This window comes from Dromiciops gliroides, chromosome 4 (genome assembly GCF_019393635.1).
Source record: "Dromiciops gliroides isolate mDroGli1 chromosome 4, mDroGli1.pri, whole genome shotgun sequence".
Classification (NCBI taxonomy): Eukaryota; Metazoa; Chordata; class Mammalia; order Microbiotheria; family Microbiotheriidae; genus Dromiciops; species Dromiciops gliroides.
Window position 1 is genome coordinate 29,964,625 of NC_057864.1, and position 27,241 is coordinate 29,991,865.

At 49.1% G+C, this 27,241-nt stretch overlaps 1 protein-coding gene across 1 annotated transcript in view; it reads left to right on the plus strand.

The window, feature by feature from the left end:
- The window catches only part of LOC122754550 (metalloprotease TIKI2-like), a 78,462-nt gene that overhangs the window by 32,813 nt on the left and 18,408 nt on the right, over nt 1-27,241 (plus strand). The window contains exons 4-5 of the mRNA XM_044003078.1: nt 18,145-18,235; nt 26,413-26,697. Coding sequence (XP_043859013.1) covers nt 18,145-18,235; nt 26,413-26,697 — 376 coding nt within the window. The remainder of the gene's footprint in view (nt 1-18,144; nt 18,236-26,412; nt 26,698-27,241) is intronic.

A 27,241-nucleotide genomic window follows, 5' to 3' on the forward strand; every position in this document is an offset into this window, starting at 1 on the left:
CTCAAGACCTGCCACCTGCGGGCTCTGCACATACAAGCATCCTCCATGCCTGCAGTCCATGCCCTCCTCACCTTCCCTGGTTGGAATCCTTCCCTTCCTTCAAACCCTTTTTAGCTTAGATGCTAAATCTAAGATTAGATGCCACCTCCTTCCCAGTTTCCTCAAATCCATCTTCTACATCTTCTAACTCTTCTCTAGGACTTGATCTGACCTCAGCCCCCAGAAGAATGCAAAGTCCCAGAGAACGGGTTTTGTTTCATTCTTGCCTTCATCTCCCCAGCACCTATGAAGAGTTTTGCACCTAGTAGGCCCTTTATAAATGCTTGCTCATCTGAATCGAATCATCCAGAGGAGGAAAATGAGAATAGTGAGTAGCCCAGAGATGACATCACACAAAGATGGGATGAAGAGTCTGCCCAGAAGGATAGTGACCAAGGAATGACCTGAAGACCAGGCCAGATGGAGATCCCATGGAGAAAGGGCTGGAGATGCTTAGCCTGGAGAGGAGAAGACTCAGGGGGGACATGAGAACCATCTGCAAGCAAATGAAGGGCTGTCACATGGAGTAGGAACTAGACCCTGGGCGTAGAACTAGGAGTAATGTGGGGGCAGATTCAGGTTGGATGTCAGGAATGGGGAGACAGTGGGTTCCCCCTCCTTGGAAGTGGGGAGAAATTTGTTAAATCACTTCCCCCTCTCGAAACCTCAGTTTCTCCATCTGAAAAAGGAAGGAATGGGCTAGAATGTCTTCCTATTCTTCAGCTGTGTACTCTATGTTCCAACTCTGATGCTGGGCTCTAAGGCAACTAGGTGGCTCTGGACCTGAAATTGGGAAGACCTGAGTTCAAATTCAGCTTCAGACACTTACTAGTTGTTTCTTCACCTGTAAAATGGGTGGCATCTACCTCTCAGAGTTTCAGTGACAATAAAACGAGATCATCTTTGTAAAGCTCTTTACAATGTTTAAAGCACTGTAAAAATACCAGCTAGCTCTTAAGTGACAGACATAAAAAAACACTAATGGCTCATATTGAGCCTGAGTAAGGGTAGAGAGCCCCTTGCTTCCCTGGAGGAGTTCAGGCCATCTGGCCCAGGTGAGGAACATCCTGGGTCCTGGAAAAGCTAGCAGGTGGGCTCACCGAGCTGCTGTCCAGGATCTTTGGCAGATCTCGGAAAATTGGAATGAATCGAGCTGGAGAGAGGCAATTCCCTCCTGCCCCATCGATTTTCAGTAAAGGGGAAAAAAGAGTGTAGCTGAGCATTTGGAAAGGGAAGCAGCTGTCCCGAGGAGCCAACATTGTTTCACCACGAACCAATCGTGCCAAGCTAACCTCGTTTCCCATTTCGACAGATTCTGAACCAATAGACCAGGGAAACCCTGCAGCTCTTGTTTACCCTGATCTTCACGTGGCTCTTGACACAGTTTCTCCTTCTCTTCTTGTGGAAAAAGGGAGAGACATGTACTAGATGCTAGTCGAGTGAAGTGGGTTCAGAAGTGGTTGAACGACTGTACTCAAGGAGCAGACATCGGTGGTTTGAATCACCCTGGGGAGCTGTGCTTGGCCCTGGGCTGTTTCCCATTTTTATCAATGACTTGGAAAGAGGCCGAGAGGCCAGGCTTATTCATTTGGAGATGACTCAGAGATGAGAGGGAGGGTTCGATGGATGAGAGGATCCAAAGGGATCTTGACAAGCTAGGACACTTGGGCTGAAGCTATTAAGAAAGACATTTGAAACTTTGCATTTGGGTTCAAAAAAACAACTTCAAGAGTACAAGATGGGGAGCTTCGGTTAGCCAGCAGCTCATCTATAAACAGTGGCCTGAAAGCTGAGTGTGAGTCAGCAGTGGAAGAGGGAAGCCAAAAAAGCTTGGACTCTTGGATCTTGGAGTCTATTTCAAAAAGCAGAGTGAGTGCAGAGGGAATAGTCTATCCAGTTCAATTCAAGTCAATTCTATGTAGTTCCATTTCTCATGCATTTCTTGAGTACCTACTGTATATGGTCTGGGGATTTGAAACTCAAACTGAAGTAGCTACAATGCCACTGTGTGGTGATTGGATAATGAAGATGGCGATGAGGGCGATGAGGATGAGAATGTGGCTGCTGCCAATGCTGAAGGGGGTGGTGATTGAGGTTGATGGTTATGATGGTGGTGGTGATGACAAAGAAGAAGAAGAAAGAGGAGGAAGAGGAGGAGAAGGAGGAGGAGGAGGAAAAGAAGAAGAAGAAGAAGAAGAAGAAGAAGAAGAAGAAGAAGAAGAAGAAGAAGAAGAAGAAGAAGAAGATGGAGGAGGAGAAGGAGGAGGAGGAAAAGAAGAAGAAGAAGAAGAAGAAGAAGAAGAAGAAGGATGATGATAAAATCCATTTCTGTGACCATTGATAAGTTAGAAATCATCCAGTAAAGAGGATCAGAGTTTGTGAAAGACTTTGAGGTTGTTTTTATGAGGACCAGTTGAAGGAGCTGGGGATGGTTAGAAGAGAAGGCTTGGAGACATGCTGTCTCCCAGTATCTGAAGGGCACTCGTGTGGAGGAAGGATTAGCAGAGGGTAGAGCCAGGACCACTGGGTGGGGGGCAGGAGTTGTAAAGGCAAATTGAGGCTCAATCAGGACAAAGTTCCCAACAATGGGCACCGTCCCAGGGGCTGCCCAGAAGGCAGAGGGTTCCCCTGCAGGCAGCGGCAGGGAGAGGGGTCCCTTTGTCGGGCAGGCTATGGAAGGGATCCTGGCTTGGGGATGAGTTTGACCAGATGACTTCTCATTCAGCTCTGAAATTCTGAGATTTTGGTGAGCCCTCTCTGAGCCTCAGTCTCCTTTGCAAAATGAGAATAATAACCCTTCTCCTGCTCACATGACAAGATTGTTTAAAAGAGCAGGTGTTTTTAAGCATTCTGCCTCCATCTCCTTAGAGTGCTACACTTCCCATACTATGTGATGGGGGTCCCTGGGATGGCAGCTGGGAGGCACCTTCACTGTAATGGGCAGAGGCTTAACCTGCCACTTACTAGGTGTGTGATGCTGAGCAGGGAGGCCCCTCACTGGGCCTCAGTCTCCTCCACTGCAAAATGGGATGCTAATCCTGTAGGTGAGGTATAGGCCCCAGGAAATAGGAGCTTTTGCTGGGCTGACTGACAGAATCATCAGAAGCTAAACCACGTCTTCCAGGTCTCCTTGGGCCAGTGAAAGCCAGTTCTGTAGCTTTTGCAGATCTCCTTCTCTGAAACCCTGCCCCTCTTCAACCCCAGCTGGGCTGTAACCAAGGGCTTCCTGCAGGCCAGCCGGCCGGGCTTGCCAGCCACAGCCTGGGTCCTCTCCACTACCACCACTGCCAGCACCCCGCCCTCCCACCCTCCCTCCCTGCCGCCCACCCACCAGCCCAGAGCTGGATTTTTTTTTCTTCCGTCTGGTTTTTTTTTTTACACTTCCCAAGTTTTCTGAAAACTCAGCAAGTTTTGTGGGGTGACCCAAGCCCAGAAACAAAGACAGCTTTCAGCTCCAATCATGCACACATGTACACATGCATAACCGCAGAGGCCTCTGGGTGCTGGGTGAGCCAGGGACCTGGGCTCCCTGGGCTGGCTGGGTCCATCTCCAATCAAGACAAACAATGGAGTATAAAGAAAAAGGTTTGAGTTTGGAAATAAGTCCTGGCTCTGGCCCTGGCTTGGCAAGTTTCTTTATCTCTTTGAACCTCAGTTTCCCCATTTGTAAAATGACGAGGTTGGTCTCTAGGGTTCCTTTGAGCACTTCCTTCCTTCCTTCCTTCCTTCCTTCCTTCCTTCCTTCCTTCCTTCCTTCCTTCCTTCTTTCCTTCCAGGACAGTTCATCATTCAGTCATCATAGCCAGAGTGACCCAGCTCTTATCCTGAGACACAAATTGAGTACTGACTAGAAGTTAGGAGACTCTTCCAGACCAGCCTTCCTAAAGCTCAGATCATGTACCTCCTTTGTTCCCTGCCCCCCCCCCCCCGCCAAGCAGCCAATGTGAGGTTCTAGGTCTACAGTCAGTGCTTGGTGAGGTCTGTCTGTGTGTGAGTAGCTATGTAACAGATGTGACTATCAGCCCCAGCAGCCCTGGGCACATCTTTCCTGTCACGGGACAGGCTGACACCGATTCTACTTCTTATCAGGGCTGACTTAGGACAGAAACATGCAATGAAAAGTGGGTTGTAAAGCCAAGGGGCCATGGAAATTAAAAATAGCACCCTGTTGAGTGTCAGGACCTTCATTGGGAAGAAGTAAAAGGAGCTAGAGAGAGTCCTTCAGAGGAATCTTGTCCTGGGAGGGAGTGCCAGCCTCCCCAAGGAATCACAGCCACAAAACCTCTGAGCTGTAAGTGACCTGAGAAGCAACTGGTCCTTTGGGTACTGAGCCCTGTCTAGGCACTGTAGGGGGAAGAGAATAGGATAGACAAGAATAGAGACCATTGAAGCAGGAAGGACCTTAAGAGACCACCTAGACAGCCCCAGTTCCATTTTACAGATAAGAAAAAATGAGAAGCAAAAATGAGGGGAAAAGATTTGGTCAGTGATACTTCCTAAAAGTTCCAATAAAAACACTATTTCTCGTAAAGTAGATGGAGGTAGGTTCCAGTTCAGACCTACCCAGTTGTTCATCCTTTATTCTGGAAAAGGACCAATGACATCACAAGGGTGACATCTTGATTTGCTTGTGAAATGTATTTAAGTGAGACAGAGCTGTGCAAAGTCATCAGCCTCACTCTGTCCATCCAGAGTCCAGTGGCAAAATATAAGTGTCCAACTAAAAGCTGAGGAGACCATTATAATGGTTTCACCAAATCTTTTTGGACAGTTTTAATTTTTTTAATTGTAAAAGTAATTTATTGTTTTCCACTTACATGTAAAGATAGTCTTAAACATTGGTTTTCATAAGATTTTTAGTTCCAAATTTTTCTCCCTCCCTCCCTTCTCTCCCCCCTCCCCAAGACAGAAAGCAATCACATTAAACATATTTCTGCATTAGTCATGTTGTGAAAGAAGAATCAGAACAAAAGGGAAAAACCTCAAAAAAGAAAAAAAACCACACACACAAAATGTAGAAATGGTATGGTTCAATCTGCATTCAGAATCCATAGTTCTTTTTTCTGGATGTGGAGAACATTTTCCATCATGAGTCCCTTGGAATTGTCTTGGACCATTGTATTGCTGAAAAGAGCCGAATCTGTCACAGCTGATCATCACACAATGTGGCTGTTTTTGTGTACAATGTTCTCCTGGTTCTGCTTACTTCACTCAGCATCAGTCCACTTAAGTCTTTCCATGTTTCTCTGAAATCCATCTGCTCATCATTTCTTACAGCACAATAGTATTCCATTACATTCATATACCACAACATTTTCAGCCATTCCCCAATTGATGGGCATTCCCTCAATTTCCAATTTTTTGCCACCACAAAGAGAGCTGCTATAAATATTTTTGTACATGTGGGTCCTTTGCCCTTTTTATGATCTCCTTGGGATACAGACCTAGTAGTGGTATTACTTAGACAGTTATTAACTCTGGTTACTTGGAGTCAAGAACCAGGTAGAGTTATTCTAGGAGGGTTCCTGGAAAAGGGGAGGTTTCATCAACTGGGTGGGATTCTTGGTAATCCTCAGTAGGATTCATAAGTATTTAAAAACAGAATAACAGTGTGGCTAGGGCAGCTAGGTGGTGCCATAGTGGATGGAACACTGGGCTTGGAGTCTTCCTGGGTTCAAATCTGACCTCAGACAATTACTACCTGTATGACCCTGAGCAAGTCACCGAATCCTGTTTGCCTCCATTTCCTCATCTGTAAAATGAACTAGAGAATAAAATGGCAAACCATTTCAGTATCTTTGCCAAGAAAACCCCGAAATAGGGTAACAAAGCTGAAATGACTGAACTGTGGCTGGTTCCCTGTTTGGGTCAGGGCAAGGCAGTGTTGGGGCTTCTTGGACACCTGCTCCTTGTCCTCTGACATCCTCCTGTCCTAACACCCCAACCAATACTTCTTATTCACCCACCACCACCACCCACTTGTCATTCACAACCTATTTCACACATGATTCTGTTATCATGTTTGCTCACTCACAACAGCAACCCCCAAGTAAGAATCTGGGCAGGACCAAAGCATCATGTGTTTTTAATCCACAGAAAGAGGAAGAAACAAACAGCCTGCCATGAAAGAATTTCTCCCTGGGCCAGATTGTGTCAACTGGAGGCATGGCTTGGGCCAGCCTTCTTCAGAATATCCCACAACAGACCAGGAAAAGCCCACTCTACCTCTACCTACATGTGAGATTATGTCACATGATGGATATAGCAGCAGATCTGCTCAAATCCAGCCTTAGGCTCCTGGTACCTCGGTGATCCTGGACAAGCCCTTTGCCCTTTCTGACCATCTGCTTTCTCATCTGTGAAATGGGCATAATACTACCCGCAACAGCCTTACCTTCCAGGGTTGTCATGAGGGAAACTCTTTGTAAGCTTGAAAAAAAGCTAAAGAAATCTGTATCATATTCTGGAGACTGATAGTCCTCTTCTCTATGCAAAGGACCTTAGAAATCCCCTTGCCTGATCATCTCCTGACCTCTGAGAGAATAGGTGCTTTGCCTGTGGTCTTACAGTTGACAAGAAGCAGCCAGAATTTGAGCCTCCATTTTCTAATTCTAAATCCAACCCTCTTTCCTCCACACCATTCTGTTTCATTTGAGCCACTTAGAGAAGTATCATCCTAGATCAGAAATGCTGAAACTGAGGCTCAGGGGGATGAAGGGATGCATCCTGGGGAATCTAGCTGGGGACCAGCAGAGCTGGGGTGGAAATGTAGGAGGAAGGAGAAAGGGAGGAAGTAGGGAAACAGTCAGAAGGTGGAGAAAGACTGAACATAAATGATAGTCGGGATGGCACCGATTCTATCTGTCCTCTATTGAAAGTCAATAAACATTATTAAGCACCTACTATGTGCCAGGCATGGTGCTAAGTGGATGAGAAGCTGGATGGAAAAGATGGGAAGAATGAGACACCCCCTCCACTGCGAATACTCTGTGATCCAGTGACACTGTCCTCCTTGCTATTCCTGGCACAAGGTGCTCCACCTCCTGACATTTTCACTGGTTGTGCTCCCTGCCTGGAATGCACTCCCTCTTCTCCTCTGTCTTATGCTTTCCTTGGCTTCCTTTAAATCCCAGCTAAAGTCCACCTTTCCCAGTCTCCCTTAATATAATTCCCTTCCTTCTAAGATTGTCTCCAATTTGGCACAGGAAGATTTGGACAGGGTGTATTTGAAACAACAACAACCACCACCACCAACTCCTCCCCCTTCCTCCCCCTCCCCTTCCCCTTTCCCTCCTCCTTTTCTTGACCTTCCTGTAGGTGGTAGAGTAGATAGAGTGTTGGGCTTGGAGTCCAGAAGACCTAAGTTCATATGTTCATATTGTGCCTTTTGACATTCAGTAGCTGGGTGGCCCTAGTCAAGTTTTTCAATTCCAGTTTGCACTTCCATGTTCAGAGATTCTAAAACTCACTTATCTGATCACAATCTGTTGTCATTCCACCTCTCTCTCTCTCTCTCTCTCTCTCTCTCTCTCTCTCTCTCTCTCTCTCTCTCTCTCTCTGCCTTGCAACTCCAAACCCTGTCCTTCATCTAAGCTGAGATTCGCAATTTCTCGACTCCTTAGTTCTTTTTCCTCCTGCTCAGGCTACACTCTTTTCTCTTTCCCATCTTGACCTCCTGGTGAACCAGTTCTACTCTAAAACTAACCTCTTCTATGGACTCCCTCACCCCTCTTCTCCCAAGGATCTTGCCCTGCCAAGCCTCAGTCTTGGATTATTCTGACCATTTTATGCCTTCACTCCTATTCACGTGCAGCTGAATGAAGATGAGAAAGAGCCACCACGGAGTTGCTTGGATCTGTTACAATTGATGCTACATAATCTCAACTGGGCTCTCACTGTGTCACGGCAATCTTTTTTACAGCTCCCTAATTAACTTAGTATCCCACTCACTACAGCAGCTCTTCCAAACCTTTTCATCCATTCTCAAACATCTTAGCCAAGAACCTTGCTTCATATTTTACTGAAAAAGGCTGAGAACTCCTCTTCATTCCCTATCACTTAGATGCCTTCCCCTATGTCTTCCTTCACCTCTGTCTCACATAATGAGGTGACCTTTCTCCTTGTCAAGGCACTGCCTTCCATCTGCAGAAGAGATCCCACTCTTATATTTTCCATCACCCCTTCTATCATCCCAACTATCATTTATGTTCAGTCTTTCTCTGCCTTCTGGCTGTTTTCCTACTTCCTACAAACATGTTCATGTCTCCTCCATCCTCAAAAAAATCTTCTCTTAATACCACATTTCTCCTCTCTTTAGTGGTTAAATTCTTTAAGAAGCTAGGTGGTGAAGTGAATAAGCATTGGCCCTGGATTCAGGAGGACCTGAGTTCAAATCTAGTCTCAGACACTTGACATTTACTAGCTGTGTGACCCTGGGCAAGTCACTTTACCCTCACTGTCCCCTTCCCCCCCCCCAAAAAAAAAGACTGCACTCCACTTCCTTTCTTTTCACTCTCTTCTTAACTCTCTATAGTCTGGCTTCCCACCTCATTCAATTGAAACTGTTCTCTCCAAAGTTAGTAACGATCTCTTACTTGCCAAATCCGCTGACCTTTTCTCAGATGCAGCCTGATCACCCCCATCTCCTGGATGCTTTCTTCTCTCTAGGTTTTTGGGGTTCTACTCTCTCCTGGTTCTCTTCCTATCTTCCTGCCCCAGCTTCAGTCACTTTTGTTGGATCTTTGTCCAGATTATTAACTTTGGATGTCCCCCAAGGCTCTGTCTTCCGGCAAACCAAGGATTCTATGCATACCATTTTGCTTGATGATCTCATCAGTTCCCATGGATTTAATTATCATCTCTATGCTGATGATTCCCTGATCTACATTTCTAGCCCTAACCTCTCCACTGACCCCCAAACTTGCTTCTCCAGCAGCCTGTTGGACTTCTGAAACTGAATGTTCCATAGATAACAAACTCAACTCATGTTCCAAACTGATCCCATCCTCTAGGGGCCTCAGGTCCTCCTTTCTTCCTAACTTTCCTATTACTGTGGAAAGTACCACTATCCTGTTTCCCACAGCAACTCCAGCATCTGGCATTTTCTGTTCTTGGTTTTTTTGGTTTTGTTTTTTTGGTTTTTTGTGGGGCGATGAGGGTTAAGTGACTTGCCCAGGGTCACACAGCTAGTAAGCTAGTGTCAAGTGTCTGAGGCCAGATTTGAACTCAGGTCCTCCTGAATCCAGGGTGGGTACTTTATCCACTGCGACACCTAGCTGTCCCCATCTGTTCTTGTTAACTCTGCCAGTCTGATAGGTGTGAGGTGCTATCTCAGTGTTGTTTAAAATGGGGATTATTACATCATTTATGTTACAGGGCTTTTTTGAGAATCAAATAAGATTCTATTAGCAAAGCACATACCAGTGCCTGGGACATAGTAGGCACTATATAAATGCTTATTTCTTTCCTTGTTTTTCATATTGCTATTGAGAGCTTGGATTTCTTCCTCTGAAAACTGCTTGTTCCTTTCACTATTTATCAGTTAGGGAGTTGCTCTTGTGTTTATAAAGTTGACAATTCCCTACATATCTTAGAAAGAAGACTTTTATCAGAGAAACTTGTTGCAAAGATTTTTTCCCAATTTCATTCTTCTCTTCTAATTTTAGCTGCATTAGTTTTATTTGTGCAAAACCTTAATTTTACATACTCAAGATGGTCTGTTTTGCCTCCTGTGAACCTCTCTATCTCATGTTTGATCCTGAACTCTTCTTGAATCATAGACCTGGCAGGGAATTTCTTCTGTACTCCTTTAATCTGTCTGTAATGTCATTCTTTATGTAGATATTTGGCACTTCTCTTGGTATATAGTGAAGGTGAGGTGACTTGGGATGCCCAGAACGTTTCCAATCTAGGAGTATGCCTCAGGTCCTCTTGCCCCGCCCCCTCGGCTTTCTCTACCTCTCCCCCTCCCATTGTGCCCTAGTGAATAAAGTGGAAGATGTACCAATGGGTCATGTAATTATGGTCTCATAGCTGGAAGGGACCTCAGGGCACTCTTGGCTGGCCCCATCCCCTCCACAGAACCTTTCATCAGAGAGGACTTTAGAGATAACTTGTTTTTATTTTATATATGAGAATACTGCGGCCCATAGAGAGAAGTGAGTGGCCCAAGTGTTCACAAAGCAAGGCAGGGTCTCCTGGGGTTTCCTTCACTTTGTTCCAGTACACCGTTCCTCCTCCTGGCCCAGTTGTTGCCCCTTATATAACCCATCCCCATTTCCATGAGAGCGGGAACCTCGGTGATGGCAGACTTGCTTACATGAGAGGACATCTGTTTACAGAAACCTCCAAGTGTTTACGTTCACGCTCCCATGTGTCCAAGATCCCAAGGCTGCTTCTCCCCTTCTTCATTCTGTGATTAATGGTTCCAGTGGGATTATTCTCCCTGACATGGACTTAATGGGCCAGCATCATTAATCCCCTCTGAGGTTAACCATATGTTTGGACATTTTAAAAAATAAACCATTAGCGGGCTTCCCACCGCCCCTTCTGTGGCCCAGAAGTCATGGCCTCCAGAGAATACGGGTCAGATTTTGGAATGGGAGCCCTCCCTGAATCTCAGAGTGGTAAGGGACCTCAGGGACATGTGGTCCAACCCATGCCTGAACAGGAAGCCCCTCGCTGGCAGCTCGGCTTGTGGCTGCCCAGCTTCTGTTTGAGCACTTCCAAAGAAGGGGAGGATACCAGCTCCTGAGGATGCCTGTCCCTCTTGGGAAGGACCCTCCGTGATCAGGAAGGTCCTCCATGATTTTGGAGTATACTTCTGCTTCTTGTCAGAGTGAGGCCTGGAGAGCAGAATTCTGCTCTCATCCATCGAACACACTTTAAAAAATCAGCAGCCAGCACAGTGGGATCTTGGATTCTCCATATCTTTTAGTCCCTTGTGTGAGCAGGATGAGATCTGCCCAAAAATTGGGGCTCAAATGGGAAGCCTACCTGTCCCCTCCCCATGGCTCCACCAAAGACACCCTCTCCACATCTCTGTTCTCTGGATGCTGAATTAACTCCTAGGATCCCAGGGGCATTGATCTGGACTGGGGAGGGACCAAAGAGGACAACCCCCCGCTTTTATACATGAGGAAACTGAGTCTAAGAGAAGGGAAATCAATTGCTTAAGATCCCACAAGTAGTAAAGTGGCGGAGGGAGGTCTCAAACCGAGGGCCTCCGACTCCAAACCCAATGCTCTTCCCACGTGCTCTCATGTATTATAGTCTAGTCTTTTCTTCTCTGGCGGTGAACACAGGGTTTTGCATAGAGTAGGTACTTAATAAATATTTGTTAAATGAATTAATGAATGATAAGTTTTAGATTTGATTTAGAGAAACTTTTAAACTGTAAGCTCCTTGAGGGCAGGGACTGTCTTTTGCCTCTTTATGTATCCCCAGCACCTTTAGCATAGAGCCTGGCATATAGTAGGTGCTCAATAACTGCTGAATGAATGATAAAAACAACCCCTGTCCTCATGAATCTCCCAGCATTTAGTCAGGATAAGGCAGGAGCATGGTTAACAGTAGATAGGATACTCTGCATTAGGAAGGGGCATGCTAAGTCCCCTTCATCATCCAGGAGGAATGAGGGCAGCCTTCCTGGAGGAGGAGGCATTAAAGGACTGGAAGGAATTCTGTAGGTAAGCAAAGAGAGAGGGAGCCAAAGTGCCTCTTCCATGGATGGGAACCTGGCAGAGGAGCTGTGGTGCTTCCTGCTTCTGGCACCGATGGGGGATGGTCTGTCTTCTGACCGCCTTCCCTTCAAACTCTCTGGGACAGAAGTGTCTGGGAAGACTGAAAGTTCTTTCTCCCTTCTGGGAAATGCTTTACCCAGCATGGGAGGGAGGCACAGTGAGGGTGGTGAGCCCTGCAGCAGTCTGGCCCGAGGGCTGTGCGTCCAGCCTTCCAGAACGCCACAGAATGGGTGAGCTGATCCGGACAGTCCTGGCAGAGGGCAACTCCCTGAGGGCTGGGGCCTTGGATCGAGAGGTTGGCAAGGCCAGGGTGGTCTGTGTGGAGACTGGACAGAGGGCTTCTGAGCTGTCCCGAGCAAGAGGTCACTTGGCTGACATGTGTGTTGGAATGGCTGGCCCTGGCGGTCAAGCCAGAAAGACCTGGGCTAAAATCCTATGTCCAACTCTGGGCCTGACTCCATTTCTTAATCTGTAAGATGGAGGTGATAGTGGCTCTTACCTCTGAGGGTTATTATGAAGAGTAAATAAGATAATGTCCCTAAGACTCTTTGATAACATAAAGGTCAAACCCTCCCCCCCCAAATCCTGCTCTTTGGGGGAGGGAATGAGCATTTCTGTGCCAGGCACCATGATAAACACTTTACAAACATGACCGTGTTTAATGCTAAAATGCTACATAAATGGGCGTGTCATTGTTATTATCAGGGGGAGAGGACCCTGAAAGGAAGCAAAGAGAGGGTCAAAGGCAGCTGGAAATCCTGGGCCAAGGGGAAGAGGGAAGACTTTGGAATGGGAACGAGGACGAAGGCCAGAGCAGGGGATCTGAAGAAGATTCTGGGCTTGGGGCAGAGGAGCCCGAATCAGACCAGAGGAAGGAGCCTGATCCCCCTCCCACTGTCACACCATCTCTACCATTTGTCCCCACAATGGGCCCCAGGAACAGCCCAGCTGTGGGCAGATGCCCGTAGTCTTCCCTGAGGGGTTCCGGGGAGCACCCAATGGGATTACATATGGAAAAGGGTGCTGTGAAGGTCTGCACTTACCCGAGGTTTCTCCGCCTTACAAAGGAGGAGCAGGGATCACAATGGAGCATCACAGGGCCTCCACGGAGGGTTGCTTCCAGAGCATTGTAATATTGGATGGCCCTTCCAAATCTGTGTCCTCAAATCCTTCCTGGCTCTGATATTCTCAGTTCTAAGGTTCTTTCTAGCTCTGGCATCCCCTGTTCCAAGGCCCCTCCCAGCTCTGATATCCCCTGTTCTAAGGCTTCTCTCAGCTCTGACATTCCTTATTCTAATACCTCTCCCTACTCTGATATTCTCAGTTCTAAGGCCCCTCCCAGTTCTGACATCCCCTATTCTAAGGCCCCTCCCAGCTCTGACATCCCCTGTTCTAAGGCTTCTCCCAGCTCTGACATCCCCTGTTCTAGGATTGCTCCCAGCTCTGACATCCCCTGTTCTAAAACCTCTCTCTACTCTGACATTCCTTGTTCTAATACCTCTCCTCATTCTGACATTCTCAGTTCTACAAAGTTCCTTCCAGCTCTGCCATTCCCTGTTCTAAGGCCCCTCCCAATTCTGACATTCCTTGTTCTCCGCACTCTGATAATCTCAGTTCTAAGGCCCTTCCCGGCACTGACATCCCCTGTTCCAAGGCCCCTCCCTGCTTTCACATTCTCTGCTCTGTGTTCTCATCTCTGACCTTCTATGACTGGCTTGATGCCTCTCCCTCAACTCTCTGCCCTCCTCCCCTTCAGTCCTGCAATCCCAGAGTTCCACCCTCTCTCCCGCTTACCCAAGAAAACAAAGGGGCCTGTCCTTCCTTCCTTCCTCCCTTTCTCTGTGTCTCTGGCCCTGCCCAGGCTACCCGCAAGAGCACAAGCAGCAGCAACTGCAGCTGGGGGGCCACAGAATTAGCATTTGAAAGAAGCCCCTGCATTAATTTCAGACGGAACATAAATATGGGCTCAGGCCCCCTCTTCCCAAAGAGGAGAACTGAGCCTGCTCTTCTCACCAGCGGAGGGGAAACATGTGGGGGGGATTAGGGACAGCAATAGAGGCTTTCAGTGTCGGCCCTGCCCTGGAAACATCTGGCTGTACTCCCCTTCCTCGCTCCCCTCCCCCAATCCCCTGGCACTGTCTCTGAAATGACTGTTAATTGCACCATTGTTCCCCTTGTCCCTTGCACAATTCTCCCCCTCCATCTGCAGAGTCTTGGAAGGGACACATTTTGTTTCCTACGATTTCTTGTTCCAAAACCCAAACTTCTAGGGTTCTGAGGCCAACGACAAAAAAGGGAACAATAGTTCTCATTCGGGCAACACATTCGATTCATTAATGATCAGCGGCATTGACGCAGTGTTTCACCATTGGCAGAAACGCTTTACCCTTTATGAAATCAGTCCACCCATTCTCTCACTGGATCTTTCCAGATGTGAGCGCTGAGGCTCTAGAGGGAGACCCCACCCGGGCAGCACTGGATGGCCAAGCATCCTTCAAGGGCAGAGGTTGAAGCAACTGGGGAAGACAGAGTAAGATGACCTGTCGACCACTAGGCGGCACAGTGGAGTGAGTGCTTGACTTGGAATCTGGAAGACCTGAATTTGAATCCTGCCTCAGATGCTTAACTCACTGTCCGACCCCAGGGCAAGTCACAGCGGTGATACTAATAACATACTACTACACCAGGTTGTTGTGAGGTATCATAAACCTCAAGTTAGATATTATTATTGCCCAAAGAAGCACCCCTTCTACCCCATTGCCCCGAAAGGGGAACTTGCCACCTCCCATTCTGCTTCCAAGAGGCACTGTTTCACTGGTGAAGAGACGTCTTCCGCTCACACCCAATTACCATACCTCTGACTTAGTAGATTTTCTTCAAGAGTATCTGTGGGTTAAAAAAAAAAACTCCTCTTTGGGCCAGCCTGATGAGACTCTTCCAGGACGTAGGTGGGCTGGTCACCATATGACATGAAGGCCTTCCTTGAGCTGGAGTTGGCTTGTCTGTATGTGCCACGAGATGAGGGCTGCTGAATCCATGCCAGGCTGGAGAAGGAGCAGTAGCTGAGGTTTGTCAGGAGGGGGGTCAGCCAAGAGGCAGGCCCAAGAGAGTCCCAGAGAGCCAGAGGCAGGAACAGGGCAGCAAGGGGACCCACTGGCCAAGGCTGAACCAAAGGCCAAGATCCGAAGTCATTCAGAGAAAGAAGAACAGGGTCAAATGGTCAGTTCTGCTTAAGGCAGGGAGGACATGGGGGTCTGAGGTTGAGCCCTCAGGACCGAGCAGGGCCATCCTGCCCTCCTTCTTGGCCTCTGATGCAGGAGGCCCCTTAAGGAGGCCTCATGGGTCTAGGGGGAGAGAATCCAAGTCCAGATTCCAGCTCTGCTGCTCACTCCCTAGGGGATCTGTCCTTGGGAAAGCACCCAGCACATGATAGGTGCTTCATAAATGCTTGTGGACTCGATTTGACTTGACCCTGAGTAAGTTCCATCACTTCTCCAGGCCTTGGTTTCCCCGACGTGTACAATGTGAGGACTGGATGAGACGACCTTCATGGACCCTGCCAACCTTCCCTGATCCCCTCAGTCGCAAGTGCCCTGCCACTGTGGAAACCATTTTATATTGACTTACCTACTTGGGTATAGGCTGCTTCCTGCTGTATTTAACTGAAGGGCAATAGTGAGCCACATAAGGTTCATGAGCAGGACAATGACATGATCAGGCCTGGGAAGCAGGTGGAAGATCTATTGGACCCCCAGGCTTCACCATCAACACGATCCTCTTCTTCAGCCCCCATCCAGTTACTCCCCATTGAGCACATGGAAAGAGAAGGCAGCCTGAGAAGAAGTGGGGCTTTTTAGGGGGTGGAAGAGACATCTCAGGACAAAGCATGGAAAATGACAGAGCTCTGGGGGACCTTGGAACAGAGAATGTCAGAGCTGAGGGGAGTGCTAAAGGACATTTAGTCCAACCCTTTCATTTCACAGATGGGGAAACTGAGGCCAAGTTAGGAAAAGCGTCGTGTCTGCTTTGCCTCATGGTAGTGGAGTGGAGACTTGAACGCAGGTCCTCTGCCTCAATGTCACCACTGTTGCCTGAGGATAAAGATCTCCAGTCTTGCTTGCATGAGTGTTCTCTCTGTGTCCCCAGATTTCAACCAGTCTCTGATTTAGGAAAACCACCGTTAGCTCATCTCCACATGAGTTTTTGCAAACTTGGCTAGGCTGAGCCTTGCAGGACAGACACACAGTCCACTCTGAAGCCCCTACTGGAAACCTTCCCTGCCCCTCCCTGGAATCCTATTATACACTTGGAGAACTCAGCCAGGAGGGTGGTGAAGGGGCGAGCCACTCCCCTTTGGCCTTCCACTGAGTCATCGGCCAAGTAGGGGACCTTCAGTCATCTCAGTGCCAGCCCCTCCAGACAAGCGCAAATGGTCAGACACCAGCCTAAGAGCCAATAAGAGCCAAGAAGGCCAGATCTGAACCCTTGTTCCACTCAAGACCAATCCTTATTATTATTTACATAAATAATATTAATGATCATTAATGTTACCACTCTAAGCTTTATAGAGGGCTTCCCTCCTGATGACTTTGTGAAGGAGGGATAAAGGAGCTTATTATCCCTGTGTTACTGATGAGGAAACTGAGTCTTCAAGTGCTTTGTGAAGTGACTTGTCCAGGGTCACAGAACTAAGTCCTGGAGCTGGAACTGAACCCAAGTCTTCTGCCTACGAACCCAGTGCTCTCTCCTTGTGCCAACAGCATGAGATGAGAAGACTGAGACCCAAGGACGTCCTCTCACTTTAAATCGGACAGGCTTCCCACTCTCTCATAATCGCTAAAGGACAGATTACACGTTCCTTAGCTCGGCATTCAAGGCTCTCCACGAGGCTCATTTCCTTTCCTAGTCCTGTTTTGCTCTTTTCCTATTCACGTGCTCCATATTCCTACTAAACCAACCCCTGGGCTGCTCTTCCCTTCCTTTGGCCTGCAGTTCCTTCAGCCAAGGAAAACAAGCTAATTAAACTTCAAGGGACAAGGAACAAAATGGCCAAGCAAGAGCTTTAAGAGCAAATAACAGGAGAGATAGGAAGAGAGGATTCCTGCCAGCCCCATGACCTGCATCTGGGCTGCTCCAGGAACTGGCAGCGCTACTTTCTGAGCCACTGCCAGTGATCTATAAAAGACGCTGGAAAAAAGCACCATCAGATTGGAGAAAGGCCAGTGTTTTCCCGATGTTCAATAAAAGGAAGAGATTGGAGTGTGTGGAAGGTGGGCCAGTGAGCTTGACTTGGATTCCGTGCCATTAAAGGGATGGTCAGCGAGCCTCTCTACAGCAGTGTCTGGAAAGAGCCAGGCCGGGGCTTCATCCAGGCGGGGGTCGCACCCGACCTGGGTTCTCCTGAGCCAATAGGGAGCCATTTTGAGCTGGATGAAAAACTGGTCGCCCCCAGCCCCAGGCAGCGGAGCATGGAGGTGACCTGGGAGCTTCCTTTGGAAAGTTGAAACTCAGTCCCAGGGTTGGCCATTGGATCACACCTCCCTAAGCTACTCCTCCAATGCCTCCGGGTGGCGTGGGGCTGACCCCTGGGATCTTGCCCCTGGGCTGAGCCTCTCTGGCATACTGCGGGCTGTCGGCCCTCTGAAGTCCGTTGGACTCTGTCTTCAGGAATACTCGCTCTGCAGGAGCAGTCAAGGCATGCGTAAATATTTGCTGCCCATTGTATACAGCCTGGGGGGCTGGTATTTTCCTTGGCAAGCCCTGAAAGTGAATGTGGCTTAGACAGGGAGCTGGGGCGCCTTTAATTAAACAGGTCTCCAAGGAGGCAGAAGGCAAGTTGCTTTGGTGCCTGGGGTGGGGTGGGGGGATCCCAAGGCAACCCCGGGTATAGAGGTATATAAAACAGGTCCACAAATCAAACGCTTACTGCCAATTTTTGTGACCCCTTCATTCAGTTACCCACAGTTTAAGAAGTTTTGTTTATTCCAGGCAACTCCTATGTCTGTCACCAATTGGCTGATTTGATTAATGGCTGATTGACACAGCCCCACCAGGCAAGGGCGAGGGCACAGGTCCAGTCTCATCAAGGTCTGGTTGTCTCCTTCTGTCCCTCAGCCTCATCCCTACCCCAGGCATCCCCCAAAATGTTTCCTGGTGCTCCTTGGGAGGACTGGACCTAAGGGCGTGGACACCTTAGTACTAAGTATGATAGAGGCTGCTCTTGTAGAGTTCAGAGGGCTCAACTTAGAGCCAGGAAGATCTGGGTTCTAGTCCTAAGTCTGGCACATATTTGGGAGGGGGCCACTCAGGCTGGGAAGGGAAGGAGACTGGAGACTGGAAATTCTCTTCTCTCTTGCTGTTTCAGGTCATTTCCTGGGAAACAACACCGTAATAGACGTCCTGCGCCAGGCGGGGTTCGAGGTAGAGCACACCCCACCCGGGAAAGCTGTGCACAGGTGAGATGCCTTTGTTTCCTCTGCCTGGGGATTCTCTTGGTTCCCTAGTGCTAACTACCCTCACCACGAGCTCCGGTTTGGGATCCAGCCCCTTGCCTGGGCTTGTGGTTGCTTGGGGGAGTGGGCATCCTTAGCCAGGGGGCCCCTCTCCCCTCACCTGTTCACAGGCTCATACAAATCATCCCTGGAAAGTGTCCTCTGAGATCTAGTCCAGCTCTTGGATTTTACAGATGGGGAAGTTGAGGCCCAGGGAGCAGAACTTGGAGCAATAACAGCTGACAATGCCATAGCATGTTGAGGTTTGCAGAGTACTGGCTGTGCCTGTCCCAGTGGATCTTCACAATGATGCTGTGAGGTGATTACTGGCATCATGCCCATTTTACACACACCTCACTGGGGAGCAAGGATGTCCTTAAGCTCTGCTCAGCAATGCCAGGAGATCTCAACCATGAGTAGGTTCTCCCAGCCAGCTTTGAGTATGGCCCCAGGGATCAACAGTGCCTGCCTTGCAAGGCCAGCCCAGCCAGACACAGAGAGGCTCATTGCTGATAGTCTGGCCTACAGAGGATGACTTCTTTGGCCTTGCCAACTCATAAAATGGAGGATGATGAGATACGGCCCTCGGTGCTTTGAGGGAAGGGGGCAGCGCATGCCAAGAATCACACTGCACTTAGAGCATCAATTAACTTCCACCTTGGCCGCCGGTGCCCTGAGTGTGAGCTCCTTGTCCAGTGACCCTTGGGAGGACCTGCATTGTCTCCATCTCAACAGTCTTGAAATAAATGAAACCCAGAGACAGAAGGAAGTTGCAGCCAGGGCGAAGGAAGGATCCCGGGGATCCTTGGAAAAGCAAGAGAGGAATAAGTGAGTGGAGCTGGTTTCACCCTTCACCCAAAGACAGTTGGAGACATCCCTTCCCAAGCCTTTGGTCCTCTTGTCTCAGGCACTCATCCGAGTCACTCATGGCCAGAAGGCCCCCATTGGTGGTTGCCAGCCAGAGAACCAGTCTGGCCCATTGGGGAAGACATGGACAAGAGCCAGAGAAGGGGAAGACTCCAGAGGGTGAGAGAGTCTCTGCTCTTCTTGGGGCTGACTCCATGGATGAGAGTCAGTCATCCATGGATCAAGCTTTTGTGAAAGACCCTCTATATCCCAGGCACTGGGCTAGGAGCATTGGACCCAGGCAGAAGTGAAAAAACAACAGCAACAAAACAACCCAGCCTTTTCCCCATAGTCATATTTATAGGGAAGGACCTTCCCTCTCAGAGAAGTTAAGTGGTCACACAGCTGGTAAGGGTTGGACACAGAATATAAGCCCAGTGCTGCAGGGCATTATACTCTCTGACAAAGTGAGGAAATTTCAGGGGTTCAGGGGAAATGACTTGACCAATGACACACATTAAGTCACATCCAGAGCTAGGATTTCAATTCAATTCACTATAATATATACTTGTCGGTTGAATAATTCAACTCAATAAGCCCTGAAGTGAATGAATGACTGAATAAATAAATGGATGAATTCATGAATTAATGGAAAATCATTGATTAGTTATTAAAGGATGACTATGTGCCAGGCACTGTACTGTAGCCTCTTTTGCTGCATGGTCCAATGCTCCCAACAGAAAGAGGGCTGGATTTGGTGTCAGAGGACCTGAGTTCAAATGCTGCCTCTGTGACATACTATGTGACCTTGGACAATTTGTGGCCCCTCTCTGGGCCTCAGCTTCTTCATTTGTAAAGTGAGGGACTCTAAGTTTCCTTCAAGCTCCTTCTCTGTGGGCCTTGATTTCTCCAGTTCCTCCATGCCCTCCATTTTCTGCCCTCCCCGATTCACAAAGACACCCCATTTCCTCAGAATGGTTTTCAAAGTGGGGATTTGCAGGGAGGGGACAGGACCGACAGCTGCTTCTCTGTCCGGAGGAGTCACTGGCTGCAGAGGGTCTTCACCCTTCCCCCTCCCCTGCAAATTCTCTTTGTCCCTATTCTCGGAGCCTCCCCGCCCTCCCCATAGCCAGAGTTGAACAGGCTGAGGTCCGAGGCCACGTCTCCTGCTCAGAGATTCCGTTCCCTGATGGCCTGGCAGGCCCAGGCCCCCACAGCGTCTTGGGCACAGAGCTGGAATACTCGTCCACTAATAGCAGACTATTCTGCCAACGAGTGGAGGGGCCAGGAGGGATGCTGGGAAGCCCCAGAACAATGCAGGGCCATCGGTGGGCACAGGTGTTACTAGAGCAGGCTTTTTTGTCCAGAGCCTTTGAATTAGGGCCCCAGCAGCTGCCCATCCTGGCCCGGCCTTGGCAGGCAAGACCTGGGGGGCTGGAGATGTGAAGGAGGAATTCATACTCCCTTTCTCTTTTAAAAAGAGAGGAGGACTAAGGACAAGGGGAGGTCAGGAACACAGGCTCCTGTGAGAGAGGGGGAGCCCAGAACAATCCTCCTGGGCCTTCCAAATTATAGACTTAGACATAGATGAGACCTTCAAGGTGGCCTCGCCCAACACCCTCATTTTTCAAAGGAAGAAACTGAGGGACAGAGAAGGAAATGCATTTTCCCGGGTCACATAGGGAGTAAGCTCTCTTGGGGTCTTGTTAGCTCAGTATAATAACAACAAAAACTAACTGGACCTTAGGCTATGCTGAACTGCCGGGAAGGAGGAGGGGGTGTCCTGGACTGGGGACAAAGGCTGCCTTGTCGGGACACAGCAGGAGGCCCGGCTGCAGTCCTGGGGGGTCCCAGTTTAGAGGTAGCCTGGAAGAGGCCTTCTGGATCATTTGGTCCAATTCCCTCATTTTTACAGTTCAGATGGGGAAACTGAGGCACAGGGAGGAAAAGGACTTGGATAGGTCACAAAATAAGTCAGGGGAAGAGCAGGAAAGAAAACCTATGTCTCCAGTCTCCCAGGCCAGGGTTCTTTGCATCGTGTTTCAGCTGCCTCCCCTGCTCTCTGGACCTCTCTCTGTGTCTCTTTCTCTGTCTGAATCTATTCTATATCTGGGTCTTGTGTATATGTCTATCCTGTTCTGTCTCCATGTTTTATCTTCTATTTCACCTTCTTTTGATGTGTCTGTCCCTCCCATACATGCACACACACACAATGCACACTGCACACAGATGCTTACAGGCACAGGCACATGCACACACAAAGGTTCTAGAGGAAATTCCTAGACTGTGTAGATACTTGGCTGAGATGTCCTCAGAAGTGTCTTCCAGTCTGATTCTGTGCTTTAGCATTCTCCTTATTCTTAGAAACCACTGACACCTCTTTGGGCCTCAGTTTCTTTACCTGTCAAATGAGGGGGATGTTTGCTGAGGCTTCTGGGCCTAGCCAGCCACACATGCTCCTTACAGTGGTTTCCTCTGGGCATGGACTGTGTCTCATCCTCTTGTGATCCCTCCCAACACCTGTCCAGTGAGGCTGAGTTGCCCCCAGCTCAGGGATACAGGAGAAGATGCTAGCCCTTAGCCCTGGAGTCAGCCCAGCACCACTGTCCTTCCCCTGACTGGCTGGAGCCGAGGATTTCTGCTGTGGGAAAAGAGTATAAGGCCAAACAACCAAAGCTCCCTCATTCCCTGGAGCTGGAGAAATTGTGTGGGAGTAAGCTAGCCATCCTGGGCTGGGATGCAAGACCTAGCCTCCAGCAAGGAGTCAGGAGCAAAATACAGTGGAAAGGATTTAGATCCCATCTCTGGGGCTCCAGCTTCCTCCCAGCCCTGCCTGACATTCCCTGTTCTAAGGCCCTCCCAGCCCTGACATCCCCTGTTCTAAGAACTCTCCCAACCCTGACATCCCCTGTTCTAAGAACCCTCCCATCCCTGACATTCCCTGTTCTAAGAACCCTCCCAGCTCTGACATTTTGTGTTCCGAGGGCCCTCCGAGTTCTGATGTTCTCTGGGACTCTAAGTGCAGAAGCATCTGTCCCATATTCCTGCCTTAGGGTCAGGCAGTCAGCTGGCAGAGAGCTGGGTCGAGCAGCACTACCCCCTAATGAACACCATATTCCAAGGGTGTCTAGGGCCAAATATCCAAGGTCATGCCCTGTGTGGGACTGAGCATGGGGACAGGGCCCAGCAGGCCTCACTCAGGGTACCTCTCTCACCTTCCTTGCTGGCCATACCCCTGGGCCTACTGGGTCAAGAGAAGCCAAACCTTGGAAACGACCATACAGTAACTCCCTGAAGAAGCAAAGGAGCCTTGAGACCTCACCCCCACAATAAATTGCTGTTTATCCTTGAGCAAATCACTTTCCCCACCCTACTCCCACCATGGGCCCCAGCTGTTGCCTCTATAAAAGAGGCATCATGGTACCTGCCTGCTTTCCTAGAGGTAATTGGGAGCCAGTGAAGCTTCTTGAGCAGGGGAGCGTGTACATGGTCAGACTAGCACTTTAGGAATCACAAACCAGGGAGTGACAGAGAGAATGGGGGCAGAGACCTCCAGCTGGTAATTTAGTTAGGAGGCCATGACAGAAGTGGAGGTGAGAGGTTCTGGGAACTTGACTTGGGGCAGGTGCTGTGTAAGTGGTTAGACAATGATGCAGACCCAAGAATGGAAGGTCCTTGAGCTGCCACGTCCTGTATCCTCATCTGTAGAATGAGGGGTTGGAGCCCCATGACCTCGGGGGCCCTTCCGGCTCTGTGTTGTCACCCCAGGGCAGGGATTCTTCACCTGTTTTGTGGACCCCTCTTTGTGCTGCCCAGGAAAACCCAAGGATCCTTCTCTTAATCATATTCTTAAATGCACACCACACAGGATTACAGAGAAAACCAATTCTATCAAAATAGAGCTTTCAGAATATTTTAAGAAAGCAAGCACAGGGACCCCAGATGAAGACCCCCTGTCCTAGTGAATCCTTGAGGTCAAAGACTGATCTTTGTCCTCATGTCTCCTGGTGTCTAGCACAGCAGGGTGGTTGATAAATGATAAATGCTTGCTGGTTTTTAGCGATGGATGAAAATGATCTAGGAATGCCAACATATGTTCCCATCCCCCATTTTGTTGCCCCCTTTTTAGTTTCATCAGTATCTGCTCTTGGGATGAGCTGGTTTACTTGGGTCTCGTGCCAAATTCAGCAAACTCATTTTCCTTCCATTAGTCATCCCTCCTTCTCAGCTCATATGAAAGGTTTTGTAAAGGAGTTTATTTTCAGAACCCATTTGTTCTTGGTTGCTATGTCTCTACACGGGGCAAGATTGATTATTTGTCAACTGAAGAGGGTTCTGCCTTCTTGTTTTACTTGGTTTTGTAGTTTGGGTTTCTGGATGCTTTGGGTATCCTCTCTGCAGTAATTCTGTTTCTGCGATTGAAATTCTATAGGAAATGAGAATAATCAGAGTCAGTGTCTTGTCCTCTATCCGTTTCCAGATTTATTTTTTTTGACGTGTCAAGTCAGCAAGCTTTTGTTCAGTGCAGGCTATTTGTCCGGCACTGGAATGTGCATAAAAGCAGACAGCCCTCCCCTCCAAGAGTTTACCATCTAATGGAGAAAGACAGCAACACAGAGAATACACCTGAAGGGGTTATAGCGGGAAGAAAAGCTTCACCCAGAGGGTAGGGAAGGTCCCAGGAATCAGGAGTGCAGTCTCAAGAAAAATGAAAGCCTGGCTGGCCTATGTATTTTCCTTAAAATGAAGATTCTGGGAGGAATCAGCTAATCAGAGGAAGGGGCTTCAGGTGCAGAGAGTACTTCCACTGTGAGAAATCCAGGGAAAGAGTGAAATTCCAGGGTGAAGATGCTTCTGTGACATGGTAGAGGAAGTCTTTGGGCAGCTAGGTGGTGCAATGGATAAAGCGCTGGGCCAGGAGTCAGGAAGACCTGAGTTTAGATCTGGCCTCAGATACTTACTAGCTGGGTGACCCTGGGCAAGTCCCTCAATCCTGTTTGCCTCAGTTTCCTCATCTGTAAAATGAATTGGAGAAGGAAATGGCCAACCACTCCAGCATCTCTGCCAAGAAAACCGCAAATGGGGTCACAAAGACTGAAACAACTGAGCTACAACAGGGAAAGTCTATACTGGAGGGTCAGGGGAAAAGCCTGGAGAAAAATAAAGACCAATGAAATTGTCTGAATCCTTGGGGTTGAAATTACTGGAGGCAACTGCGGGTGCAGTGACTGGAACCCTGGACCCGGAGTCAGGAAAGCTTGAGTTCCAATCTCACCTCAGATACTTTCTAGCTGTGTGACCCTGGGCAAGTCATTTAACCTCTGCCTCAGTTTCCTTATCTGTAAAGTGGGGATAACAATAGTCCCTCCCTCACAGGGCTGTCATGAGGCTCAAACGGGATAACTTTGGTAAAAATCACTCAGCTTAGTCGCCAACATATAGTAGGAGTTGTGGAAGCGCTCATTCCCTTCCCCCTTCCCTATTGTAATTACACTGCATACCTCTTCTCCTTCATCTAAGTCCATGTTGACTCTCTCTTTCCCCTGCCAATCCAACGGTCTGACTGCACACACAGACAGCTGCCTGGGACATGCCTCCCACATCGGCAGCTAAACATTTATTGTCTGTCAGAAGAAAGTCGATTTTCTTTTCTGTGACGTTTGGGGAAGAAAGTTTTCACCGTCTTCAGGCCTAACGATCCTGAATGTGCTTTCGTTCCTTAACCCTCAGACATATTTTCTCCTTCGTTTTGCCCTGCCCACCCCTAGCCCCCTCCCCCCAATCCCACCTCCCGCATATTGAAATCCCAAAGTTTTAAAGCGTATATTGACTTGGCTTGGAGCATCCTGTTGGGTTCTTTGTCGAACGTGTCTACTTTCTCATCCTCCGCAACAGATGTTGGCATGGAAACTGCAGTTACCTTCATGGTGGTCTTCCCTGCTTATGCTCGTCCTGAGCTCTGCAATATGAGATGACCCAATGTCCCATGAAGTGATGTTTCTGGTTGCCTTTGGACACACAATAAACCCAGCGCTGCCAACGTTTCCATTGGCCTCTCTAGTGAGAACCTGAAGGTTCTCCTTTCTCCCAGGCTGAAACTTCCTTCTGCCTTCGGCAGGATTTGGGTCCTCAGGCTGTGTGACCACATTTAGTCATGAGATAGGGCTGCCCATTCATCACAGCGGCTGCTAATTTCATGTGTATAAACTATGGAAAAGCTGGGGCGATTCTGACTGCCTTCTGCCGCCCCCCCCCCAACCCTAACAATCTGCCATTGTCTCTGTGGAAGCTGGAGGGGGTCGCACAAGACGAGAGACCTTTTATATCATTCTGTTTCACCGGTTGGTTGCCAAGGACAAAGAATCCGTGCTCGAGTGGCCCGTGGTGAGGCTCTGCCCTAGGACACACGGTGTGGAATCTGTGGCAAGTGCCCACCTCCCCGGGAACCTTGCCAGTGGGGTGGGACCTGCCAGAGCTGACAAGGTGTGTGCACAGACTCCCAGAGCCCAGGGTCACATCCTGGCCAGGGTGAGGTGTCAGGGGAGGAAGTGAAGGGAGTAATAAATAATAATTACTATAATTTAAAAATAGATGAGCCCTTGTGGTTGAGAGAATGTTTGATAGAAAAAAAACAACCCACAGCCTTACATATGGTAGGAATGGGGCTAAGATTATAGGCTTAATCCTTGCCTGAGGTCTATAGATTTCCTTTCTCTCCCCATCTCAGACTAAGCCCTGAGTCTGGAAACAAGAGCTTTCAAACCAGTTACAGGCTGAACCCTGGGCCTGGTCATAGACTGACCTCTGACCCTGGCTTCAGACTTAGTCTCTACCCTGGACCCAGGCCTGGTGCTTACCTTGAACCCAGATTTGTGCCCTAGACCCAGGTTCAGGCTGAGCCTTGAACTTGGCCCCAGGCTGAGCCCTGGCCCTGGGCTCAGGTTGAGGCATGATCCTGGCCTCCCTGTGGTTTCTGCCCATGGCCCCTCTCCCTGGTTCCCTCTACCGCGTCCGGTCTGTCATAGACTTGGCTGTGCCCTAAGCGAGGAGCTCAGGGAACCATCTGTCACCACCCGCTCAGAGTTGTTGGCTGGGCTAACTGGGTAACAGTCTGCAGGGGTGGCCTAGGGCCATATCATCCTTGTCCCCCCCAGGCACTGCTCAGATATCAGGGCCCTTTTAGGGCAGAGGTGGACAGCCTGCATTCTCTGTTGTCTGTTGGAGGAAGGTCCCCACCCCCCTCCTCCCTGCCGCGGCTTCACAGGTTGAAATGGTCCATGTCCCCTCTTTTTCAGTTCCAGCCCCCGGAGTTCCCAGCCCCCTTCTCCAGATCCCGTGGTGACACCGGCTCCCACAATGCCACCGATGGAGCACAGCTCATCCCCCTCACTGGCCTCCACGCCTCCTGGGCCAGGCGATGAGGAGGAGGAAGATGAAGACCCCCTGTCACCCCATCTCCTGCTCTCCGACAGCCTTAGCCAGCTGGAGGAGTTTGGACGACAAAAGAAATGGCGGCGGAAACACCATAAGCAGCATCGCCCGAGGCAGTTCAATGACCTGTGGGTCCGCATCGAGGATAGGTGAGTGTTACCAAACCACCAATGGGCCATGACTTAGAAAAAGAACACAGATCCTGATGGCCTGACTTCCAGTCCAGTGCTCTGCCCTTTTCTACATAAATGGATGATGTGACAATCCAAAGGACAACCCAGGGCTGATTAACACACACACACACACACACACACACACACACACACACACACACACACACACACACACACACACGACTGCCCAGTGCAACCCTAACCCAGAACCTTGAGTCCTCATAATCCCCCAGTGGGCCGCTCATATGGGAGGCTGCCAGGGACGTCAGAACCCCCACCATCACATTCTCTCTGGGCCATTCAGGTTGGTTTCCTAGCCGTTCCTTGAACTTTCTGTGCCATCTCCCATCTTCATTTCTTTGCACAGGCTGTGCCCCATGTCCGGGATGCCCTACTTCTTCTCTGCCTCTAAGATTCCTCAGCCTCCCATAGGAAGCCATTCCTGATCCTTGGATCTACTCATTTCAGTCAGTGGATCTACACCCCCCCACCCCAGGAGATTGTAAGCTCCTTGAGGACA